The 24,835-nt window shown below is 46.3% G+C and overlaps 1 protein-coding gene and 1 long non-coding RNA gene across 4 annotated transcripts in view; one reads left to right on the top strand and one right to left on the bottom strand.

Moving 5' to 3' along the window:
• Positions 1-12,004, bottom strand: part of VDAC2 (voltage dependent anion channel 2) — a 30,869-nt gene extending 18,865 nt beyond the window's left edge. Inside the window, exon 1 of one of the 2 annotated variants that reach the window (XM_045025686.1) lies at positions 11,821-12,004. In XM_045025686.1, coding sequence (XP_044881621.1) covers positions 11,821-11,947 — 127 coding nt within the window. In that variant the 5' untranslated portion in view covers positions 11,948-12,004. Of the gene's footprint in view, positions 1-127; positions 270-11,820 lie in introns of those variants that run through there. The other variant, XM_045025687.1, reaches the window with a different exon arrangement.
• On the top strand, positions 233-24,698 carry LOC123375083. 2 transcript variants are annotated; one of them, XR_006581311.1, is made up of 3 exons: positions 233-370; positions 18,553-18,690; positions 24,564-24,698. It is a non-coding gene; the product is annotated as an uncharacterized LOC123375083 (long non-coding RNA). The 2 variants fall into 2 exon arrangements; XR_006581312.1 differs by lacking the exon at positions 233-370 and adding an exon at positions 15,011-15,105.
• The last annotated feature ends 137 nt before the right edge of the window (positions 24,699-24,835 follow it).

Genomic DNA, 24,835 nt, shown 5'->3' with positions numbered 1-24,835 from the left:
CAGGCCAGCGGCCACTACCCTGCAGGGCAACGCGGGACGGGGCTCGATCCCGGGGAAGGGCCGGAGGGGCGCGGGCTGCCCCACCTCCCCCCACTCACACAGCCCCGAGGCGGGGCCGCCCCGTCACCTGGCCGGCGGGGCTGTCCGAGGGGAGCCGGGAGGGTCTCGCCGTGAGGAGGCCGCGCTGCCTGCGGCCGCTCGAACTGGAGGACGAAGTGAAGGAGACACCGACTGACTAGTCGACCCGCCCGCCGCCGCCGCGCAGGACCCCAACGAGCCGGGGCCGCCCCACCAACCGCCTGCCCCGCCGCGGTCTCCGCCTCGGGCAACACCTCGCCCTCAGCTGGCACACACCGACCTCACCCCGGGGGTAAAGCGGGGAGCCCGGCGGCGGAGGGCTAAGGGAGGGGGAGACCGCCGCCGAGCAGGCGCTGCGGAGGGCAACCCCAGGCGACAGAGGGGTCCTCTGAGCCCTGGGAGGGAGAGAGAGAAGGGAGGGGCCTGCAGGAGCAGAGGAGAGAAGGCGGGGGGGGGGGGGTTACTCTGAGTGGGGAGGAGAGAGACGAGCCGTTAGCGGGCAGGTGCTGCTGGGAGGACGCTGTGTGGGAGATACTCAGAGAAGGGGAGAGGCTGGGGCAGAGAAGGGGGCCACTGAGGGGTTACTCGCAGGAGGGGGGCTGTAGGTGGGAATGGACATTGAATACTGTGAGATCATATCCCCATCTCCTCTCTCACGCTCTTGGGATGGGGAAACCGTTTTTGGTAGAAATGAGAATTTGGGGGTGGGATGGGGGTAATTGAACAACGCTTGCTAATGTGCATCACAACTGCAAGGCTTCCTGTAAGGGTGAGGAGAAATAAGACATGGGCTTTTTTTGAAAGCATGCATCTGCCCTGTTGTGTCCCCAATATTTGATGTGTTGTTGGGGATGCGTTTTTTTTTTTAAATCCACACTGTTTTCTAAGGATGTCTACACTACCACTTATGTTGCTCAGGGGTGTGAATATGCCACCCGCTGAGTGACATAAGTGCTAGTGTGTGCACAGTGCTTTTCCCACCGATATAGCTACTGCCGCTCGTTGGGAGTGGATTAATTATGTCAACTGGACAGCTCTCTCCAATCAGCATAGATCTTACCATGGCACAGATGCATCAGTACAGCTGAGCCGCTGTAAGCTCTCTAGTTTATACATAGCCTTGGTCTCCAGTTCCTTTGTTTCTGATAAGTCAGTTTGCAGTAAAGACATAGCAGAAGACTTCATAATTTGGTGGAAAGAAAGTGTGGGTGTGATGTGAGGGTTGTACTCAGAATGACTGGTTCAGAGGTGATTGTATGCATGGTGGAGAAAACATCAGAGGGCACATGAAAAATGCAAGAGATGCCTGCCCACACTCAGCAAATATCCATATTGGGGAAATAATCCCCATTCAAAACACTGTTATACACTATAAATGGTGCAGCTGTGCTGCTGTAGTATAGACATTATGGAGATGGAAGAGGTTCTTTTGTCACTGTAGTAAATTCACATCCAAGAGGCGGTAGCTAGGTCAATGGAAGAATTCTTCTGTCAATTAGTGCTGTCTATACTGGGGCTTAGGGCAACTTAACTAAGTTTCTCTGGAGTGAATTTTTTCACTTCCCTGAGCGACATCGCTAGATCAACCTAACTTTGTAGTGTAGACCAGCCCTGAGTAGGGAATCTAAAGTCAGTTTTAACTAACCAAAACAAGAGGCCTTTGCGGTGTCTGGCATGCTACAGACCATAGGACCATATGATGCAAGTTTAAGACATTCATGGTGACAAATGTATTACTATTTAAATAACGAATCAAATGAAGTCAGCATCGAGCCCCCTGCTGTGCAGTTTCGGGGAGATGGGAATAAAGGTAATTGTGCCTGTCGCAATCCGATTCATAGTTATGGCTATGTATGGCCACTTGTCGGTCCATGGCCATCTTGTCCTGTTAAAAGGACAAGGCAGCCTCCATTTTGGACCAGGTTCCTGTTGTATAAGAGAGGGCAGAGACTCAATCCTGCCCAGCAACACTAGCTGTGTATGCTCTCCTGTGTTTTTGTTTTTTTTCTCTCCTGCTGGGCCATCTAAAGGTCAGGCTAGTTCTGTGTGTGGAGGCCTGATTCTGCCCAGCAACCTGTTTTTTTTGGGTCGGTCGTCTGGAGGTCAGGTTAATTCTGCCCAGAGACTCATTTTCCTGCTCTTTTTTGGACCCAGTCATCTAAGGGTCAGGTTTGTTTACTCGTCAACTCCAGTGTGCCGTGTGCAAAGCCTTCCGACGTGGGGTGGCAACAGCTCGAAACCTGAAGGGAGGAGGGACCAGGGAGCCAATCAGATGCTGACACGAGGGAGTGAGACCCTTCTATAAAACTAGGTTTCCCCCCAAAATTTGTGTGGAGCATCCGCGTGTTAGCTGAAGGACCTGATCACTCGTTCGGCCAGGGTCTCCTCCCGGTAAAGTGCACTCGTGTCGTATCGTTTGGATTCGTTGTCGTTTGGACCCGATCCCTGTCTGCTCGTCATGCTTCTGGTGTCTGTTCTGCTGGTCAGCTGCGCCTGGAGTGCGGTATTTGCTTTTTGATATCTGACAGTTAGCTTATCTAGCCTTTTATTTGTTCCCCTCCCTAACTTGGTACCAAATATCTACTCAGGATATCAGGATTGTATTAGTGAGCTCAGAATTGCACAATTGCTTAGCTAGCTTGTATAATAGTTCTAGCTGTTATTAAATTGTTAATTGCCAACTGCTTTATGTGTTTGAATCACTGCTCTGTCTGTGTCCAGTGTGTGTGTGTGTTTAACTTGGGAGCTGCCTCTACTTAGAGGGTAGCTGACCAAGGGGGTCCAGTCCCCGCGGTCTGAGTGAGTGGAATCTGCCCAGCTGCAGCCGCACCACACTCTGGGTTTACCCTCTGTGTGAAAGCAAGGGTGGCCGAGGCAGTGGCCCGTGGGTCTCTTTTCTGTGTTTGCACCGGGCATCGCCCTGACGAACCCGATTCCTATCTGTGTGATTGGTGTGTCTGCCTATTTGGTGTGGTGTGGTGAGCAGTATAAAGTGTATTATTACTGTGTTTTGGGGTGTGTTTGTACTTTTGATACCATCCCAGCCAAAGTTGCCTACTCCCCCAGCCCAAGTTGTAATTATCCCCTAAATAAACGCAGCCACTTGGCTTTTTAGTGTTACCCTGGTCCTGCCTGTCTTTTCCTCACTCAATACCAAGCTTGACGAACCCCCAGCTAATTCAGACATGGCGTCACGAACAGGATTGAGTGAGGAAAATCCTTCCCGGTTGTCTGTACAGTTTGCTTGTCCGTGGCGAACCAGGGTCACCGACAAAACCCCAGAGGACGAACTTAATCATTTTCAACACCATGTTTTACTTGATCGGGGGGAGGCAGAGGCCATTGGCTGGAATTGTATTATTGGGGAGGGCCACCTGAGCCGAACCTATGCTGCTAGCTTGACTGTTGGTGCTGCAGGCTGTCTCCTGACATGCCACATGGGTCTGCGGTTAACCCCCACGGAGGCCAGTGACCGGCCAACGTGCATTAAGGCAGGGGAAGCCGGCGCTGGGACTGATCCAGTCCAGCTGTGGAAAGGTGCCCGAAGGATTTTAAAAGCAGCCGGGGGCACTTGTCCATCAACTGTTACTCCCCCGAGACTCCCAAGTGGGGGCCCTGCACATGAATTGGTAGTCCAGCTAGTGCAGGAGTTAGAGGAAGGGAAAAAGTCCAGAAAGCTCCTCCCTGACCAGTACAAATCTAAGATCGTCGCCAGTACCTATCACAAGATTTTAGGTCTGGCTCTGGACAAATTGACCGTTGTTATGGGGGCTCTGGCGTCCACTGCTCGGGAGATGGCTGATACCCCTGAGGATCCCGGTACAACCCAATCCCTACCTGCAACCCCATCTCCTCCCTCTCTGCCAACTCCTAAAACCCCCGAACCCTTCCCTCCACCATATCCAACAGCGCCTAGTTTGTACCCGACCCTGCCATCATTGACCCCCGAAAAGGTAGCTCTTAATCCTGCCGAAGCTATGCCAGTACAAATCACTCGGACTAAGGTGGACCCCACAGGGGCACAGAATGTCGTTTTTGAGTGGCGTACACGCAGCAAGGCTGAGATGAAGGAGTTTATCAAGGACACAGGGCGGGGACCAAACGAACCTGTATTCACCTGGTTAGGACGGCTTATTTTAGAATATAGTCAGGAACTTATTGATCAGGAGGAGGCAACCCTTATTTCCCGGAGTGCTGCCTGGTCAAGGGGAACGGGCCGAGGGGTACTGTTAGCTGCTCCTGTCTGGCCAATCTCCGTGCCAGCAGCTGCTTTCCTTCAGATTCAAAATAGTGCTGTAGCTTTTCAGCTACCTCCCAGCGGGATCACTACCCCACGCGATCTCATTTTTACCATCGCAGGGGCATCTCTTATTTGGTGGGAGCCTGCACAAAACCCCCTAGGCTTAACACTGGCACAGCAACAGCTTCGGTCATTTGAAGCTTATTGCTATGTTACTGATCCAGCTGCTATTCCCATCCAAGAGCAGGGGATAGACGTGGCCCTTGATAGCAGCCCTCTGGGGGACACTAGCACGCTGCTGTGGATGCGGGGGTTCCAGGGGCGGCCGGTAACCGCGTTGTTTCAGGCTATGGATCGCCTGATGTGGCCTGGGCCCCAACCGCCTGCGGTGGCTGCGGGCACTGCACCCCACGGGGGCAAGCCCCGGGCTCCTAAGACCAATAGTGGGGAGCCTAGCAAAAACACTGTTTGCAGGGTAAGCTCTATATCGCAAAAGCTTCTGGCTGCTAATTGGAGTGATGTGTCCTCCATTCCTCCAGACCACCACTGTGTAGTATGCTCAGGGTCCCTGTTAGACCCCAAGAAACCTCCTTATTTCTTTAAATTCCTTCCCATTTATAATGTGACTCATGAGGAGCCTGCTTCTCGATGTAAGGATCCCAGCTGGCCTTGGCGGCACCTGTTCACCTGTAACTCCATACGATCAGACCGCTTTACAACCCCTAGTGCCCCTATCTCTGTGTTTCATCCCAGGCCACCAGCTGGTCCCTGTTTCGTGTTCTTGGGCCCTGAATCTCTCCGTTCCTGGGGGTCATATCCTAACTGTTCCCATTTCTATATGCCCCCAGCCCCTTGTCAATGGTGTGGTAAGCAATATCATTGTAGTGAGGAACACAATTGGCAGCTACCTACTTCCCCTAATTGGTATTGCCAGGCATTTGAGTCCACTTTAGCCACTCTTCAACAACTTAAGCTCCCTGTTATTATTTTCGATGCTATCTCGTGGTTATCCTCTCCCAGCCGGGTATTTGGCACTCCCAGCCGTGCATTTGGTACTAGACAGGAAACGGTTGGTATTAGGGCTGTTGATTGGGCACATCGTTATTGGATTGCAGTTGCCCGCGACCCCACAGCTGTAAATGAAAGCAATACCCTTAGCCTGCATTCCCCTCCTGGGATCTATTGGTTCTGTGGCAATGGCATCGCGTATAATCATCTCCGCCTCCCCAAGGGCATCTGCGCCCTTGGTCAGGTTTACATTAAAGGAGGAGGTGTTTTCCACAGGCCTCCCCCCATATTTGGTCCACAGAAGCGTGAACTCACCTGGTGGACTCGTCTCAAATCTGCCACTGAAACCCTCTTTTGGGGCTATGTACAGTTTAACCCTTATAGTTATGCTTTCACTCTTAGTCAGATCCGTAGCCTATCTAGAAATTTAGAAACCCTTACTAATCTCACAGCCCTTGGATTTCAACAGGTTGACAATTCCCTCACTATCCTAGCTGAGTATGCTGAGCAGAACCGCCTGATGATACAGACTCTGCTGCATCAGGACTTTTGCGAGGCCCTGGAGAACCTTGATTCTCGTTTTGAGGGACAATGTTGCCTTCGCCTGCGTCCTGGCTGGAACAATGTTTCTGCCATCACCCAGCAGCTGTCGTCCCTGGCGGTCCGCATCCGTGAGGAGCGTCAATCCTGGGACTGGTGGCAAACAACCTTGTCAGGCTGGGGACTTGGACAATGGGCACAATCCTTAAAATATTGGTTAATTGCAGCAGCAGTAATTATTGTTATTTTCTGCTTAAGCCTTGCATGTACCAAAGCTCTAATTAACAGGGCTGTGTCAGCACTTCCTATTCAGACTGTGCACTACACTGCCTTCACGTCAGCTGACGACCAGTCGGGCTCTGAGCTTTCCGCTTGAATTCGGTTTTCCCTTATGTTCCCTAGGTTCGTTCCCTCCTAGGTGTAAGCTGACCCTCCCGTGATGGACCGCCAATCGGCCACGGGGGCATGTCGCAATCCGATTCATAGTTATGGCTATGTATGGCCACTTGTCGGTCCATGGCCATCTTGTCCTGTTAAAAGGACAAGGCAGCCTCCATTTTGGACCAGGTTCCTGTTGTATAAGAGAGGGCAGAGACTCAATCCTGCCCAGCAACACTAGCTGTGTATGCTCTCCTGTGTTTTTGTTTTTTTTCTCTCCTGCTGGGCCATCTAAAGGTCAGGCTAGTTCTGTGTGTGGAGGCCTGATTCTGCCCAGCAACCTGTTTTTTTTGGGTCGGTCGTCTGGAGGTCAGGTTAATTCTGCCCAGAGACTCATTTTCCTGCTCTTTTTTGGACCCAGTCATCTAAGGGTCAGGTTTGTTTACTCGTCAACTCCAGTGTGCCGTGTGCAAAGCCTTCCGACGTGGGGTGGCAACAGCTCGAAACCTGAAGGGAGGAGGGACCAGGGAGCCAATCAGATGCTGACACGAGGGAGTGAGACCCTTCTATAAAACTAGGTTTCCCCCCAAAATTTGTGTGGAGCATCCGCGTGTTAGCTGAAGGACCTGATCACTCGTTCGGCCAGGGTCTCCTCCCGGTAAAGTGCACTCGTGTCGTATCGTTTGGATTCGTTGTCGTTTGGACCCGATCCCTGTCTGCTCGTCATGCTTCTGGTGTCTGTTCTGCTGGTCAGCTGCGCCTGGAGTGCGGTATTTGCTTTTTGATATCTGACAGTTAGCTTATCTAGCCTTTTATTTGTTCCCCTCCCTAACTTGGTACCAAATATCTACTCAGGATATCAGGATTGTATTAGTGAGCTCAGAATTGCACAATTGCTTAGCTAGCTTGTATAATAGTTCTAGCTGTTATTAAATTGTTAATTGCCAACTGCTTTATGTGTTTGAATCACTGCTCTGTCTGTGTCCAGTGTGTGTGTGTGTTTAACTTGGGAGCTGCCTCTACTTAGAGGGTAGCTGACCAAGGGGGTCCAGTCCCCGCGGTCTGAGTGAGTGGAATCTGCCCAGCTGCAGCCGCACCACACTCTGGGTTTACCCTCTGTGTGAAAGCAAGGGTGGCCGAGGCAGTGGCCCGTGGGTCTCTTTTCTGTGTTTGCACCGGGCATCGCCCTGACGAACCCGATTCCTATCTGTGTGATTGGTGTGTCTGCCTATTTGGTGTGGTGTGGTGAGCAGTATAAAGTGTATTATTACTGTGTTTTGGGGTGTGTTTGTACTTTTGATACCATCCCAGCCAAAGTTGCCTACTCCCCCAGCCCAAGTTGTAATTATCCCCTAAATAAACGCAGCCACTTGGCTTTTTAGTGTTACCCTGGTCCTGCCTGTCTTTTCCTCACTCAATACCAAGCTTGACGAACCCCCAGCTAATTCAGACAGTGCCATTATGGTGCTATTAACATAAGAACATAAGAAAGGCTGTACCGGGTCAGACCAAAGGTCCATCTAGCCCAGTATCTGTCTACCGACAGTGGCCAATGCCAGGTGCCCCAGAGGGAGTGAATCTAACAGGCAATGATCAAGTGATCTCTCTCCTGCCATCCATCTCCATCCTCTGACGAACAGAGGCTAGGGACACCATTCTTACCCATCCTGGCTAATAGCCATTTATGGACTTAGCCACCATGAATTTATCCAGTCCCCTTTTAAACATTGTTATAGTCCTAGCCTTCACAACCTCCTCAGGTAAGGAGTTCCACAAGTTGACTGTGCGCTGCGTGAAGAAGAACTTCCTTTTATTTGTTTTAAACCTGCTGCCTATTAATTTCATTTGGTGACCCCTAGTTCTTGTATTATGGGAATAAGTAAATAACTTTTCCTTATCCACTTTCTCAACATCACTCATGATTTTATATACCTCTATCATGTCCCCCCTTAGTCTTCTCTTTTCCAAGCTGAAGAGTCCTAGCCTCTTTAATCTTTCCTCGTATGGGACCCTCTCTAAACCCCTAATCATTTTAGTTGCCCTTTTCTGAACCTTTTCTAGTGCTAGTATATCTTTTTTGAGGTGAGGAGACCACATCTGTACACAGTATTCGAGATGTGGGCGTACCATGGATTTATAAGGGCAATAATATATTCTCAGTCTTATTCTCTATCCCCTTTTTAATGATTCCTAACATCCTGTTTGCTTTTTTGACCGCCTCTGCACACTGCGTGGACATCTTCAGAGGACTATCCACGATGATGCCAAGATCTTTTTCCTGACTCGTTGTAGCTAAATTAGCCCCCATCATGTTGTATGTATAGTTGGGGTTATTTTTTCCAATGTGCATTACTTTACATATATCCACATTAAATTTCATTTGCCATTTTGTTGCCCATTCACTTAGTTTTGTGAGATCTTTTTGAAGTTCTTCACAATCTGCTTTGGTCTTAACTATCTTGAGAAGTTTAGTATCATCTGCAAACTTGGCCACCTCACTGTTTACCCCTTTCTCCAGATCATTTATGAATAAATTGAATAGGATTGGTCCGAGGACTGACCCTTGGGGAACGCCACTAGTTACCCCTCTCCATTCTGAGAATTTACCATTAATTCCTACCCTTTGTTCCCTGTCCTTTAACCAGTTCTCAATCCATGAAAGGATTGGAAGGATATATGATCAAATTGGCTACTTGCCTCTGAAAAACAGGAAATTGTTGCACTTGATTTCAGGGTCTGTCCTTGTTTCCAATTTACTACATATATAAAAAAGCCACTGCATTTTATGCTGTTTTCCTAATTCCTGCATATGGTAGCAACATAAAGGTACCACCAGACAGCTAAGCAAATGAAACTGCCATGTGCCTCAAGGATTGCACTACACTCACCCTACACCTGGTCATTGCCACCCTTTCGTTTCCCCTGTCCCTGGTGCACAAATTCTCCTCACCACAGTTTCCAAAGCCATTTTATGCACCTCTCCCTAACCCTGACACCCCACCAAAACCATCCCATGCTGCCCTACTTCCCTGCTACTGTGATCCTGGCTTTTCCACTTTGAAAATGTGGGCACCCTATACATAATGTGTGAACACAAAAACAACAAAGCAACTGTCCTTTAATTGTTTCTGGAATACATATTGACTAGGATTCCTCCCCTACAACTAGTGCTCCTGAATACTGTGGTCTAAGCTGCTAAAAAGCATCAGTCAGGTCACTGGCACCAATAGCCAGAAAACTTCTCTTTTTACAGTGCTCATCTGACCACAGAAGAGTTCCCTTTCTAAGAACGGAAAGCGAAGCTAGACTGAGTGTCACATGACTGTTCTGCAGCAGTCAGTCATGCCCTATGACTAACCCCACAGCAGAAATTGCTTAGTCACCAGTACAATATTTGTGCTGGGTCAAGGAACAATCTGTATGGCACAGCTGGTTCTAAGGTTCCTAGTCCCCTCTAATAGTATTGCCTTTTTAATTTATTTGGGACACAAAATGAGGTCCCACAAGAGAATATAATCAATTCACTATTATATGATGGAGTGGTTCATAATTTATCAGAATATATGGCACTAAAATAATATTCTGGATTATGGAAAAGAAAGCCGTTTAGGAGCCGGGTCTAATATATTCCTGTTTGGTATCAATAAACGATGTGCAGAGTTGAACAGCTGAATACAGTTTTCAGGTCCAGCATAAATACATTCATGCTGGAGGACCCAATAAGCTAATACATTTAAATAAAGAAGATGAGCATGTTACAGGAGACAATGTATTAGTGAGTGAATACCAAATACACAGACCAAAAGAGTGAACAACAATTGGGGAGAGAGATAGAGGGATGAGAGGAGGAAATCAATGTTTTGAAATATTCATTAGAAATGAATTGATGTCTTGTTAAATATAAAATGGATTGTGGCATAAATTGTATAATAGTCCATTATTTAAAGCCACAAGTCCAGTACTTAAAGAAACAATCAGCCATTATGAACAAACCTCTAATCCACCTACCTGAAATCAGGCTTTTTTTTTTTTTAAAGTTTTAGTTATGATTTGGTTTTATTTTTAGAAATTAGAGACTGCAAGAAATAACTGCCCCACCCATAGGAAATGGTAGTGAATCACTGCTCTTTCAGGAACAACATAAAGACCAAAGCTGAAGCAAGACTGCACCCGCTTCCCCTTTGTGTCAGCATTCTATTAAGGGTATAAAAACCATGCATCCATCCCTCAGTTCCTCTCTAGCTACAGATACATCCCTTAAGCCTTCAAAGTACTGTGGCAGGAGGGTCACTGTGGATCTGCAGAGATGATGTATTTGGAAAACAAAGGTTACTTTGGTAGGTAACTTCCTATGCCTTCATAACATTGTCTCCTCGAGATGTTAGCTGTTGTCACAATCACTCCTCCCCATTCCCTTCTCTCTAAATTGGCTTTCCTCCACTGTCTGCACCATTCAGCCAGCTCCTCCAGCCATATTTCTTAACTAACACCACTTTGTAGGGATCCAGGCACCAGGCTCTGTCAGAATGCACGTGTCTGATGTCAATGCATGGGGTTGGTTGAGAGTGATTGTAAAGTTGTCATGCAACTTGGAAAAACTCTATTGACCCCTTACCATGATGATCTTGAAAAATATTAAAAAGTGAGGTACTTGCCCATTAAAGAAAAAGAAAGCAAGTGGGTAGAATTCATATGTATTTCCACCAAACAGCTTGGCTAAGCTGGAGATAGGGCTGAACACACACATCAATATTTAAGGCTAAAAAATGTAAGAACTTTGCAGATACCACTTACTGAGTGTTAGAAACCCAGGAAATGCAGAGTTGAGGACAAACTGAAAAGAAAGCCAAGCATAACACTGCAGCTAGGGTACTCAAACTGCCAGAACTCAGCTAAGGACACGCTGAATTGTCCCAGTTTAACTAACTGTGATTTTAAACCAATTTCATGAAACTGGTGCAAAAAGTATCCATTCCTATTTCAGTTTAATCCAGGCTTCTTTCATTTTTGTTTAAATCAATTAGGAACAGGATTGAATTAAACCAAAAAAAAGTCATTCCTAAAACTAAAGCAGAATGCCTATCACACAGGGCATTGCACCAGTTTAAATAAACTTGCACCAATGCATATGTAGGGAAAGGTTGTGCTCACAATAGCACCAGTGGGTGGTAATTGTGGGACCAGGAGAAAGATGGTTCAGGGATTCCAGCTGGGGAGCCAGAATGGCTGCAGGAGTCACCAATGCTAAGGGAGCCCTGCAGCACTTTGAAATTGTATAGGCAACCTGAGCTGGAGGAAGCATAGGTGCCCATAGCACTATAGGATCATTTGGGGCCGAAGGAAGCTGGACTCCTTCTGCTTATACTAGGCTTTATAAAGGGCAGCATCACTTCTGGTGGTGGCTTCAGGATCCCAATTTTTCACACATATAAAGTCAATCCCAAAGCTGCTTAGCCTTTAACAAACAACAAGAAAATAAAAGGGGTGGGGGAAAAAATTCCATTATGAGAGAGAGCTTAGGAACCTAAGGGAAGGGGACGGTAGCCAACCTAGGACACGAGTGAGCTTATACTTACTTTTACTTTTGTGTTTTTCTTTGCTTGATGAATCCTTTCTCTTCTTTTTCTTTTTTCTTTTTGGTGGGGTTTCCATCTCCCTTGAGGTTTTTCCCTGTGCCTCAGGGAATAAGTCCTGGTCTAACATAGGTAAACACTGCTATGTTTTAACTCCTGCACCAGTCTGTTTTACTAAGGCTTTAGGGTGGCTAAATTGGTGGGACTTTGTCCCTTGTAGGAGGAGCTATTGTAGAGCCTTTTATGGGGAGGAGTATTTTGCATTTTCTGCTTTAAAAGGGAGTAAGAGGTTCTGATAAAAGTACAATCTAAGAACATTCAAATTACTGACTGTTAATAAAAATATAACTGCCCTTGCAAATCTAAGGCTCATAGGAAAGTTGGTTCAGATAAAGAGCCCAGTTTCCCTAATTCACTGAAATGGAGTAATGAAATCTGAGTGATGTAAAAAATGCATATAGCAGTTTGCACCTGAAATGGCAGTCAGTAAACATGAATAAAAGTATTAACTCCTGCTGTATTGTTGGTGTTTTTCTGTCTCTCATTTCTATTTGAATTCTATGCAGCACTAATCGTACTCAGGGCTTTACAAACATTCACTAATTAATCCTCACATCACCCTCTTGAGATAATAGTATTCCCATTTTACAGACAGGGAAAACTGAAAAAGAGAGCTTAAGTAGCTTCCCCAAGGTTACAGAGAGGATTGTTATAAAAGGCAGGGCTGGAACTTGGGATTTCCAGACTTCCAGTCTTGTGTTTAGACCACATCTCATCATTTGTTACTATTTTTTCTATTATATTTTTGGATACTATTTATAAGGTATTTATTTTCAATGCCAATGGATCCAAGTGCACATGGGATAGCAGTTAGATTTATATCAGGTAGAGTTGCCTCTAATTGAGGTGCAACTAACATTTAAGAGCAAGGTACTAGAATATGTCCCCCCAGTTAACCAATGAGGAAAAATGTGGCATGAGTACACTTTTGGGACTGAGACCACTGAAGGAGAAATAGTCTTCTAGCCTACTGAGGCAAGGCCTTCATAAACTTCCTAGCATATGAGGGAGGGCAGCATTTTCTGTTTGGTAGGATCACTGATTATGATGGGAGGGTTAACACTTCCTTTTCCCTACTACATGCTGCTTTAAAGGGGTTAAAAAAACTTCAGCAAGCCTTGCCCCTACTTTGTACTATGCTAAGGGCCTGTAAAGGGTTAATTTTGAGGTGGTTCCCCTACATGGAATAATATTTGAATGAATGGCTTTCACTTAACTATATTCATCTCAGCTGCCCACCCAGTTACTACACTTATTCGCCTACTAGCTAGTGGTTTCCACCTGAAAGACTACTAGGGCACATTGGCCCCAGCCAACAAACACAGAGGCATGTAATTTTACTCATGTGAGTTCTATTGGTTTTAATGAGACTCTTCCCAGGAGTAGAGTTACATGTGTGCATCAGTGTTTGCAAGGTTGAGGCACTGGACTCTAAGGGAGTTAGGAAGGGCTCTCCCCAAATCCCATGGTAGTCTGAGGAGAAGAATGAGGCTTTTCAGGTCATCTCTTGCATTTTTATTTGATTCAGCTGTGTTGCTGTGGATGTCTTTTACATCAGGGAAAGTCTATACACAACTCCTAGACTAGAGACTCTAATGAAACCTGTAGACAGATCAGAGAAGGTGGCGGTTATGATTCCAGTTCAAAACATTTCCTTTTAAATCAATAGGTTTAAGTCCCTGGCATTGTGTGAAAAATAGGGGGTGTATAACAAAAATTGAAGGGAGACATGTGACCTTTGAAGATTTATGTCCTGATCTTGAAAACACTTACATATGCAGAGTTACACATGAGAGAGGCCCCAGTGAATTGTGTGTTGCCAGATGAGTGCTGTTGATTGTAAGCTTCTGGGGGTGCCTTAAATACATCACCCTTAAATCAGGCTACCAAGTATTGTATCGGAACAAAGGATGGTGTATCATAGCACGCCACGTAGGAGCCATTAAGTTGGTCTCAGAAGTTACAGACTTTTCACTTGTCTAAAGTTTTGCCAGGAAGTTGTAAGAGGGTCACGTGCCTCAGACAAACTCCATGGGCTAAATGAATCTGTAATACAACTCCAATGAAATTCCACCATAGCTGAATAAGCCTCCACATGTTTTACTTACTGAGGTGATCTGCATCATAGTAGCATACAGTACAATTGCCTCTGCCAAATGGATTTCTAGTCCCTTGTCTTGGAGCTTGATCCTGCCAGATCAGTGGTCCTCAGATCTGGCGCCTTTTCATCTGGCAGGCGCCAGATGAAGGACCGTGGCGGCGGTCGAGCATCCGCCGAAATGTCACCAAATTTCAGCAGCATTTTGGCGGATGCTCGACCGCTGGCCAGGATATGGGTGCATTTAGATGCCCCTGCGGGCGCCGGCACCCACGGGCACCACGCTGGGGACCCCTGTGCCAGATACATAGTTCTGCAAGATGTTGTATGTTCTTGTGATAAACACTCCCATTAAAATCAGGAGATGTTGAGGGTGCTTAGCATCTTGCAGAACTAAGATAAGGTTCCCCGGACCTACATCAGGGCTTGTCATGGCTGGAAATGCTGCAAGAAAGCTTTATGTGAGAAACTGCTTTAGCCAAGGATTTTAGCCTGTTAGACTCTAAGAAGCATGTTATACTTGTATTTATATGTAATAATTTGTTTCCATTGTTATCCTTACTTAGTAGCTCTTAAATCTTAATCTTTTTCAGTAAACCTATGATTGTTTTCCTATAACTCCATTGTGGGGTGGTATAAAGGACCTGATTCTGAGTTGTACCAGTCAAGCTGTGTGTATACTGTTCCCTTGGGATTAGCAAACCTGGTAGTTACTGTGAGTGTGTAGTGACAGAGGCTGGACACTACAGGATGACTGTTCAGAGTTGCTCAGGAACTGCAGGACACCAAATGTTAACCTGCAAGGCAAAGTAAAGGCAGGCAGAATGCTGAGGAGATTGGGTGGCTAAGAGACTGGGAGTTGCAGGGGGTTGACTCCCAGTTTAGCACCAGCAAGTGTTGGTTGTGCTGAGGCAGGAAGTAACACAGTCACTCACAGTCCTGGGCACTCCAAGAAAGTGACCACTAGGACAATGCAATTTATAAGTACAGGAAATCAAGGACCAACAGATAAGAATAAATAATGTTTTATTTCCAGAAAGGCAGGGCTGAAAGAGAGAGAGAGAGAGAAAATGGCAGGAAACAGGGACAAAAGGAAAAAAAGCAGGGGAATCAGGGAACAAATTAAATGAGTAAGTACCCAATAACCCAGTAATAGTTAAACACTTCCCCCCTTCATTACTCAAAATCCCACAACTCAGGAATGACAAGAATGGCCCCAGAACATCCCACAGGCCATAGCTGAAGAGTGGAGGTGGAGGTCAATGAGCTGGCTGGTGCTGTTACTTTGCTCTGTCCTGGGGTAAGGTTAGGGACCGCGGATGTTAGCGTGGACGCTGACCAAGGGGAGTTCTGGGTTTGATGATTGGAAGTGGTGTTAGAGAAATCAGACATGAGGAGATCATGTCCAGGATGAACAAACTAGTTATTATTGTTTACAGCTGTCTTATGCCTCTGGAAGGGTCCTGGGACCAGCTTCACAACAACAGAAAAGAGGCTGCTCACCCACAGTTAGAGCTGCCATCGGACTCTACCAAAACCAGTGGCCAGCCTCCTCAAGAGCCTTTCCCTCCTGGTTACCACCGCCAACCACCACCAGCTCCCTTCTGCCGTCCTTCAGAGTCTTGGAGCTAGCAATTCAAAAACCCTTCAGTTCGGCCAACCAGGGCCATGGCTTCTGGAAGGGGAAACCCTCCCACTTTAATTGCCAAGTCCGCTCTGGGTCTTTTTACATACAAGCAGGAGACTTCCTGCAAAGTCCATCTCCATACCTCAGGAGTCAGGCTGTGCTTATTACTGCATGGGACTGGGACCTAGCTGTCCCCTTTCTCCCAAACAAAATTTTAGGTATCTGCACCAGGTTCCGATGCTAAGAATTATGCTGTACCAATCGGCACTTACAGCTAATATGCTGCTGCACATTTCCACAATGGTGTGTGGCTTGATCCACTTTAACTCCAGGTTTGAAGTGTGCTGTGTCAGTGTAACAGATGTCATGCGGTCTGGAATAAGGGTTTTTTAAACCTTCTAATGTAAACTAAGCCTCAGTCAGTAGTATGTGCACTACAACATTTTGCTGTCATAGCTATGTTGACTAGAAGTGTAAAAAAATCCCCACACCCGCTAGCCAACATAGGTATGCTGGCAAAACACCTGGTGTAGATGCAACTATGCTGACAAAAGGAGCGCTTCTGATGGCTTAGTTAATGTCATTCGAGGAGGCAGCATAACTATTCCAGCAGAACTCCTGTTGACTTATTCTGTCTCTCCACTGGGGGGCTCTGCCAGCATAGCTATACCAGCAAAGTCTGTGTAGTGTAGACCAGTGTTTTTCAAACTTTGGGTCGCAACCCAGTACTGGGTTGTGGCATGTCAGGCATTGGATCGCTCTGGTCAGCACCGCCGACTGTAGGGTGACCAGATCACAGGGATGAAATATCGGGACACGGGGGGGGGGGTGGGGGGGGAGCAAAAAAAATGGCGGCAGAGCAAAAAAAAAAAAAAAAAGCAGTTTTGCAGGGGCCGGGGGCATTAGCAGGACCCAGCCGCGCCGCCGGATCGCACACAGCGCCCCAGCCGCGCGCACTGCATTCCCCGCGGAGCCTCCCACCCCGGGCACATGAGATTCGTCCCACCGCAGGCGGGGAGCCCCGCGCCTCTCCCGCTCAGCTGCACTCCAGCAGCTCCTTCCCGGCAGGGCAAGATGCTGGAGCGCAGCCGAGCGGGAGAGGCGCAGGACTCCCCAGCAGCGTCGGGGAAGTTTATCGGTTCGGGGGATCCTGGCCGGCTCCTCGCGCCAGCCGCCCCGCCTGGGACAGATCTCGCCCCCGCAGCCCCTCTCCACCACATGTCTCCGGCGGGCAGCCCACACCCCCGGGCTACGCCGCTCACCCGGGCCCTGCCTGCTCCGCGCTGCCCCTGGACCCACCATGCTGCCCCGTGGACTGCAGGGCTGGAGCAGCCTCCGCGCTGCACTGCAGCGCTCCCGGCCCCAGCCAGCCATGGCCCGTGTGCCCAGGCTGCTGCACAGGGGCGTCTCCTCCCCAGGTTCGGCTTGGGATCCAATGGGGCAGTGAGGGGGCGGGGCTGGGGGCAGGGATTTGGTGAGGGATCCAATGGGGGAAGGAAGGGGCGGAGTCAGGCCGGGGGGCAAGAGCCCCTCCGGGCTCCGCCTGTGCACGGGAGCGGAGGGCAAAATTGTTTGTTTGTCCAGTGTCCCGACCGAACATTGGTCGGGACGCGGGACAAACAAGCAAATATCGGGACAGTCCCGATAAAATCGGGACGTCTGGTCACCCTAGCCGACTGGGATGTTAAAAGTCCCATTGGCAGTGCTGCCCAGCTAAGTCAGGCTAGTGCCTACCTACTCCGACACCGCGCTGCGCCCCGGAAGCGGCCAGTAGTGGGTCCAGCTTCTAGGCAGGGGGGCCCTCTGCCCCGAGCACTGGGAACAAGGGGAGTGGGGGGCGGTGCCTGTGGGCGAGAGTCGTGCACCGCTGCCTAGGAGCCGGACCTGCTGCTGGCTGCTTGTGGGGCGCAGCATGGTCCGCGGTGCCAGGCCAGGCAGGAAGCCCGCCTGCACCGCTAACCAGGAGGCACCAGAGGTAAGTCTGTGCCCCAACCCCACGCCCCAATCCCCTGCCCCAGCCCTCCCAAACCTGGAACCCCTTCCTGCACCCCAAACCCCATCCCCAGCCCCACCTCAGAGCCCTGACCCCCTCCCGCACCCCAGCCCCCTGCCCCAGCCCTGAGTCCCCCTCCAAACCCAGAGCCCCCTCCTGCACCCCAAACCTCTCATCCCTGGCCCCTACCCCAGAGCCTGCCCCCCAAGCCCAGAGCCCTGACCCTTCCTGCACCCCAACCCCCTACCCCAGCCCAGAGCCCCCTCCCATACCCTGAACCCCTCATTCCTGGCCCCACCCCACAGCCCTCACCCCCATACCCCAACCCTCTGCCCCAGCCCTGAGCCGCTCCCATGCCCAAACACCTCATCCCCAGCTCCGCTGGGTCACAATCATCAACAGTTGTATTTAACTGGATCACCAGAAAAAAAAAAGTTTTAAAACCACTGGTGTAGACAAGCCCTAGACTGTTATGATGGTGGTCAATATAGAAATGTAGATCCTAGTAATTGAAAATGGTTACTTCTTGATTGAAGGAATTGATAAATTACTGTTTCTTTAACAAATGCAGTTACATGTTGTGGCTTGTTCTGACAGTTCATCTCAGAAGTAGCAAAAAGGTTGAATTGGCTGCCTTCCTAGAAAAGGCCAGAACAAACGCCTCAAGTAACGGGGATTAGGGTGGAATGTGGTTTGGAAGGAGAATTTCGACTCACCCACTCAAAATGATATTCTTTTCCCTCTCGTGTAAGAAGTGTGTTGTTGTAATGGTTGGGAAAGAAATGAAAGAAGTACAAGTACAAAGATACTGAAACTAGCAAGTATAAACTCTGGCTTAAGTTTGTGATGGCTGTTCTCGGTGACTGCTATTCTAGTCATTACAGGATTATAGCAAATAACATTGCTTGCTAGTTTTCTTTCAACTGCAGCTTTACTCAGCTTTTCACTTTGTTGTAGGCACAAGTGAACAACTTTTGTATAGTTGGAGTGGGCTACATCCTTTTTGACAATTGCACAGACTGTAACCCTAAAACTCCTGCTGAGTTTTAGAGTTTTGTTTGGTTAAATCCAGTGACACTTCTGGAATATCTACGGGTAAGTGCATCCTTATTTCATTTTCCAGTAGGATAGATTTCAAATCTGTGTTACAAACTTGCAGTGCAGTGTTGTGCTGCTATGACACACAAACAAGCTTAATGCTCTAGTAATTTTAATTTATCAAGAATATTTCTGTTGGCAGGATTCTGGAAATTCTAGTCATCATTCATAGAAAACGCACACCTGTTGTCTAGCTGGAATCCATTATCAGCTTCTAATAGCAGAGTAAAATAACTGTCTTTCAAACCTTAGTTCTTACATTTATCAATATTTTAAAGCGTCTGAATGGATCATGGCAAAACATCAGGCTTATATTTTTGCACGTAGCTACCATTTCATACATCCAACATTTTGACCAGGATTCATCCAGGGTAAAAGGCAAAATACCGAAGAGTAATGCATATTCTACACCTCCTCCAGATCTTAAGATGCTCATAGATTTTAAAGGCCAGAAGGGACGATTATGACCATCTAGTCTTACCTTCTGCATAACAGGCCCTATGTCATCTGTCTGACTTGGGCACACAGGAGGAATTGTAGGACAGCAGTGGATGACTATCAACACTCAAGTGACCTAGCCTGCATCCTCACTGCAAAGTGGCACATGAGCATTATCTCATGCCCCCAACTGGGCCAGTTAGCCCAGGTTTAAACAGTGGCTCTCAACCAGGGTTATGTGCGCTCCTGGTGGTACGCAGAGGTTTTCCAGAGGGTATATAAACTCATCTAGATATTTGCCTAGTTTAAACAGCAGGCTACATAAAAAGCACCACCAAAGTCAGCACAAACTAAAATTTCATACAGACAATGACTTGGTTATACTATTCTATATACTATGCACTGAACTGTAATTACAATATTTATATTCCAGTTGATTTATTTTACAACTACACCTCTACCCTGATAATAACGTGACCCTATATAACACAAATTCGGATATAACGCGGTAAAGCAGTGCTTTGGCGGGGGGGGGGGGGGGAGCTGCGCACTCCAGTGGATCAAAGCAAGTTTTCACCTATAATGCAGTAAGATTTTTTGGCTCCCGCTGACAGCGTTATATCAGGGTAGAGGTGTATATGGTAAAAATAAGAAACTAAGCAATTTTTCAGTAATAGTGTGCTGTGACACTTTTATATTTTTATGTCTGATTTTGTAAGCAAGTAGTTTTTAAGAGAGGAGAAACTTGGGGTGCACAAGACAAATCAGGCTTCTGAAAGGGTACAGTAGTCGGGAAAGGTTGAGAGCGGCTTGTTTAAAACACTGCTAAATTTGGTTGAGACTTTGTGTGGCTGGGAAGGGAGTTAGAAGCAAGGGCATGTCTACAAAAGGGAAAAATCACTAACAACTCCTCCATGGATACTCTATTCTGGAATAAAAGTAACTTTACTGTGGAAAAATTACTCTGCTTCAACTTTATTCCACAATACTGTCTACATATGGGAGTTATACTGGTATAGCTGTAGGGGAAAGTTAATCCACTGTAACTATGCCAGTCATTTCCCTTTGTAGACAAGCTAACTCTGCAGTGAAGACATGCCCTAAGAAGCAGAATATGCCTACACTGGAGTGGGAAGATGTAATTTCCAGCTTGAATAGACATACTTGCAGTAGCTCTGATCCAGTTAGTGCACTAAAAATAGCAGCAAGCTGCTCCAGCAGCCAACATTGTATCTGTGTTTTAGCTCCAAAGATTTGTTTTATAGTTAGCAACTGAGATCGAGAGACCAGCCCACATTCAAATGAATGAAAAAAAATCTAGCAACGCAAAGTAATATTTTACTGCTTTTTTTATTCAAGATGAATGGCCAATGCATTCTTCTTTGAAAGAAGTCTATTCCGTATGCACAGTAACTGCATTTCAAAAGATTTCATAAGGATTTTATATATAATATGTATGTACAAGAGACTGCAAAAGCTGGTAAAAATCATGCCATTCAATAGTATGATTTTTAATTACCTCTGTATTTATAAAATAGGCACTCTAATTAGAGGTAGCTGATTGATTGGTGATTTTACACAAGTCAAGATTAATACAAACTGTCCACTGAATATCCCAGAGAAGTTGCTGTTTCCAATCCAGCCTTATAAAGCAGGGAGAGGGGAGCAGAGCCACCCTGAGCTCTTTTTGCTCCCTCTTCTCATCCAGTTTTGGATCTTCCCTCCCCAACCGCTGCTTCCTACAGCAGTTCTGATTGGCTTCTCTTGCCCAGGAGGCAGGGAAGCAGGACAGGGAGAGGGAAAGTCTGGAATCCCAGAGCCTTTCAGCAGTGGCCAAAACCCACCTTACTTGTGGTAAGTTCATGAGAGTGGGCAGTACTGGAGCAGATGTGTTCCCCCTGCTAAGGGCCTGATGATTGCTGCATTTTAGTCACGGGTATTTTTAGTTAAAGTCACGGGCAGTAAAAAATTCATGGCCAGTGATCTGTCCATGACTTTTACTAAAAATACCAGTGAAGAAAAACCTGTGTTGGGTGCTGCCCAGGGGCCCCGCAGGTGCTGGGGTGTGTGTGCCAGGGCTGGCTCCCTGTCTCCTCCCCCCCCCGCCCACCCCAGCAGCAGAGTTTGGGTGTGGGAGGGCGCAGGGGGGTTGGGGCACAGGACGGGGTGAGGCAGGCTCTGAGCAGCGCTTACTTGAGGGGCTCCCCAAAAGCAGTGACATTCCCCTCGCTGCTAGGCAGAGGCATGGCCAGTCAGCTCTGCAGCTGAGTTGCTGGATCAAGCAGTACCTGCTCACCCTTGTTTTCGACCAAACCTTATGCAGTGCGCTACACATGGAGCCCAGTTACAGGGGGAGCTAAGAGCAATCATCTCATTGAGAAGCTCTAGTGCCATGCTACCATGCTTTGGAACACGGGCTTGAAATTTGGTGTCTGGGGAGGGGGGGGTCACCTGCCATGGATGCGCCTTTTTCCTGATCCTGTGAAAATTCACCCAAATTTGACAAGTCATAACTCTGTAAAATCTGAGTTTGCTCATGCTCAGTAGAAACTTGTGCAGGTAAATTCTCCAAAGATTCTGATTGCACCAAGCATGGTCCACCCTATGACTTCAGGAACCAAGCAGGAATTACCTGGCAATTGCTCCTCGCTGCTCCTAGGTAGGGGGCACTGTGGTAGCAGGAACAGGAAGTGAGGGCAGAGAGACTGGCTCTCCTGTGCTCTCAGTGTCCACCCATCCTCACTTGTATCCAGGCAGCAAGTATTAGGTGGAAGCAGCTACACTGGAATGCAAAGGAGTTAGACATTGGGGGTGGGGATGGGGGAAGACAGAGGAAGAGGAGGTTGCAGGAGCCAGAGATGGGAGTAAGCAGAGGAGGATGGGTAAGGTGCTAGTAAACGGGTGTGTCAGGATGGGAACAAAGTGTGTGTATGTGGGGGTGGGGGGTGTTAATACGAGGAAGTAGACAGAGAGGTTAAGTGACTCACCAAAGGTCATAAAGGAAGTCTGACCGTAGTGGGGCTAGGTGTTGAGTCCTGACACCCAGGCCCCTGTTCTAGTCACTATTTTCCATGTTTACAAATGTAACGTACAGCTTTGGTGCCCCATCACCAATACCTCACTAGATACTTGACCAGTCACTTAAATTTAAAATAAAAAAGCAGTCTTCAGCCATCTTCCAAAGATTTTATTTTTAATGCTTTTAAATATTTGTTTTAATACAAGATAAAAAATAATATATTAATTAAATCTGGGTTTAATTTTAGAGTCAAAACAATATTTACATTACTGTGCTTCAAACTTCACTGCCACAGGAACTTTCAAATCTTCAAGTAACACTAGTGTGTGTGTGTGTGTGTGTGTGTGAGAGAATACTTAACTAAAAGATCTGTGTTTAGTGCAAAGAAATGTTTTTCCCAAAAACCTTTAAGTACTAGTTTTTATACACCTTGTTATGCTAAGCATTATACATTAGTGTAGTCTGTAATTCCTCTGTATAATAAGTCACTTACAGTTGAATGAAAGAGGACATTACATTAAGTTTAAAGTAAAGTAACTACTTAAATCATGGGGTTAATACATGAATTCAATAGGCTCCACTTTTAAAAAGTTATTTTAAATTCTTACACAACTACCACAACTCTGTTCTGAAAACGTATATCACGTAGAACTATGTACATTCCATTCATTATAGCACACTTGTGGCTCAAGCTATGAACATTACCAGAAACTACAAAATGGATGACTGAGAACAGGTGTAATATAGTACTGTGCCTTTTAGTGTTCAGAAAGACATTTACAATAAAGGAGAACTATTTTGTAGGTTAATTCAATGTCAACTTTGCCCACAACAAAACACTGTTTCAGTCAAATCATAAAAAAATCAGACAATCTTTCAAAATTGCTCCATGTCTCAAAGGAACACCAGAAAAAAATACATATATATGGGTTATTAGTGGTCTACCAATTAATCCTTGACACAAAAAGGCCTTTAGGCAGGCGAGGTAATTCACAGTTCACATTAGATCATTGCTGGGGTATCTACTAATTACAAACTGCCAACCCTACAAAGCCACATTGGCTTTATAATTACTACAGGTGAATTTTTTTTTTTTAAAGAATCCTAAATTGTTTTGAATAAAGAAACAAATTATGGCAAAATCCTTCTTGACAAAAATATCTTAATCTTCTCAAATAGAAAAAACAATACAGGAAGGAAATAATAAAAATAATGAATTATTAGTCATGTGGTACTTGAAGTCTACAAAAGAACTTCCATTAAACTCAGACACTTCCAAGCAACTTGATTTTGTTGTACTAATAAGAAATTGTGTAACTAGTAATGAAACAGTGTAGCACTGTAGTGTGTAAGTACCTAACATTATGCAGGCTTTAGGAATGCTGTTTTAAATATTGATTTTTGTTCAACACCATAGTAAATTCCACTGGGAAAACAGATCAAGAATTGCTAAACTGAACAATCTACACATTCATAAATTAGCCAAGTTTTGGGGCTTGTGGGGTTAGAAACTTGTAAAAAGGTTTTATTTACCATATTAGCACTGGCAGTTGGGATTTCCAACTCATTTTCACTAATTTTCCAGTCCTCAGAGGAATCCTCCAGCAAGAAGAATCAAGACATGATATTTTGAACACAAAAAATTTGCATGTAGCTTTCAGCCTCCTTATGTCACGAGACCAAGAAAGGGCACTTTCTCCTTTGCATTTCACCGTCACTACATACGCCAAAAATCTAAGCCTGAATTTACACTTTTGCCTCAAGTATTAAGCCACAGAGTCCCTCAAGACCTCAACTATTTCAGCCAAGTTAAAAGGGACATAATCAGGTTTGGTTTTGTTTTTTTGGGAGAGATCTGTAAATCTGACCCTACTGTTCCAATAATCTCAGGTATTCCTTGTAACTGAAAGATTAGAGAAATATTTTTCTATTTTATTCAGTTTATTTACTTTGTGTGTTTGAAAGTCCATTTCATGGGTTTGTTCATCATTTGCATTTCCTGTATAAAGCACAAACCTGTTGACATCACACATGTCCTGTTTTAAGGGTGAACTCATGTATGGTTTTACCCCAGGCTTTGCAACAGGGCATCTGCCAGAAAGAGCTGCAGGTAAGATGAAATAGAAGAGGCAGCATGCAGGTGTGTGAGGTCATAAAAGGGGAGGCACAGCAAGCTTGAGCACGTTTAGCATTATTCAGGCCCACCCTTTCTGCTGCAAAAACAAACACCAAGATTTGTTAAAAGCAGTGGCAAAAAATCTGTATAAAAACGTTTTAAAATGCTGTACCTCGCTTGACTTTGAAATAAATTGGGGGGGAAGTCTAATCAAGTTGCCAGTATTGCTTTAAGGGCCAACCCTTGTTTTGAAACTCTGAATAAAAGAACCTGAAATATTTTGTTTTCTCTTTATAGTCAGAAAATCATTATGAGCTACTGGATTTGTGTCTATTGGCAGAGATGCCTAACCTCCAAGAAACAGAAGGATTGACAGTCTTAATACCCTGCCCAGTTCCCAGGAAATCAATCCTGCATGTTACAAATATCGGAAACGGATTCTTAGCAGCAAGAAAATCAGTGTGTGAATACATAAAGCAATTGTGTAGCTAGCAAATATCCTATTTTCATAAAAATATTCAAAAAACAAACCGCAATACTGACTTGACAATACTTTAGATGTAAACAGC

The sequence above is a fragment of the Mauremys mutica genome, chromosome 7, assembly GCF_020497125.1.
Source record: "Mauremys mutica isolate MM-2020 ecotype Southern chromosome 7, ASM2049712v1, whole genome shotgun sequence".
In the NCBI taxonomy this organism is placed as follows: domain Eukaryota; kingdom Metazoa; phylum Chordata; order Testudines; family Geoemydidae; genus Mauremys; species Mauremys mutica.
This window is presented reverse-complemented; position numbering and strand designations above follow the sequence as displayed.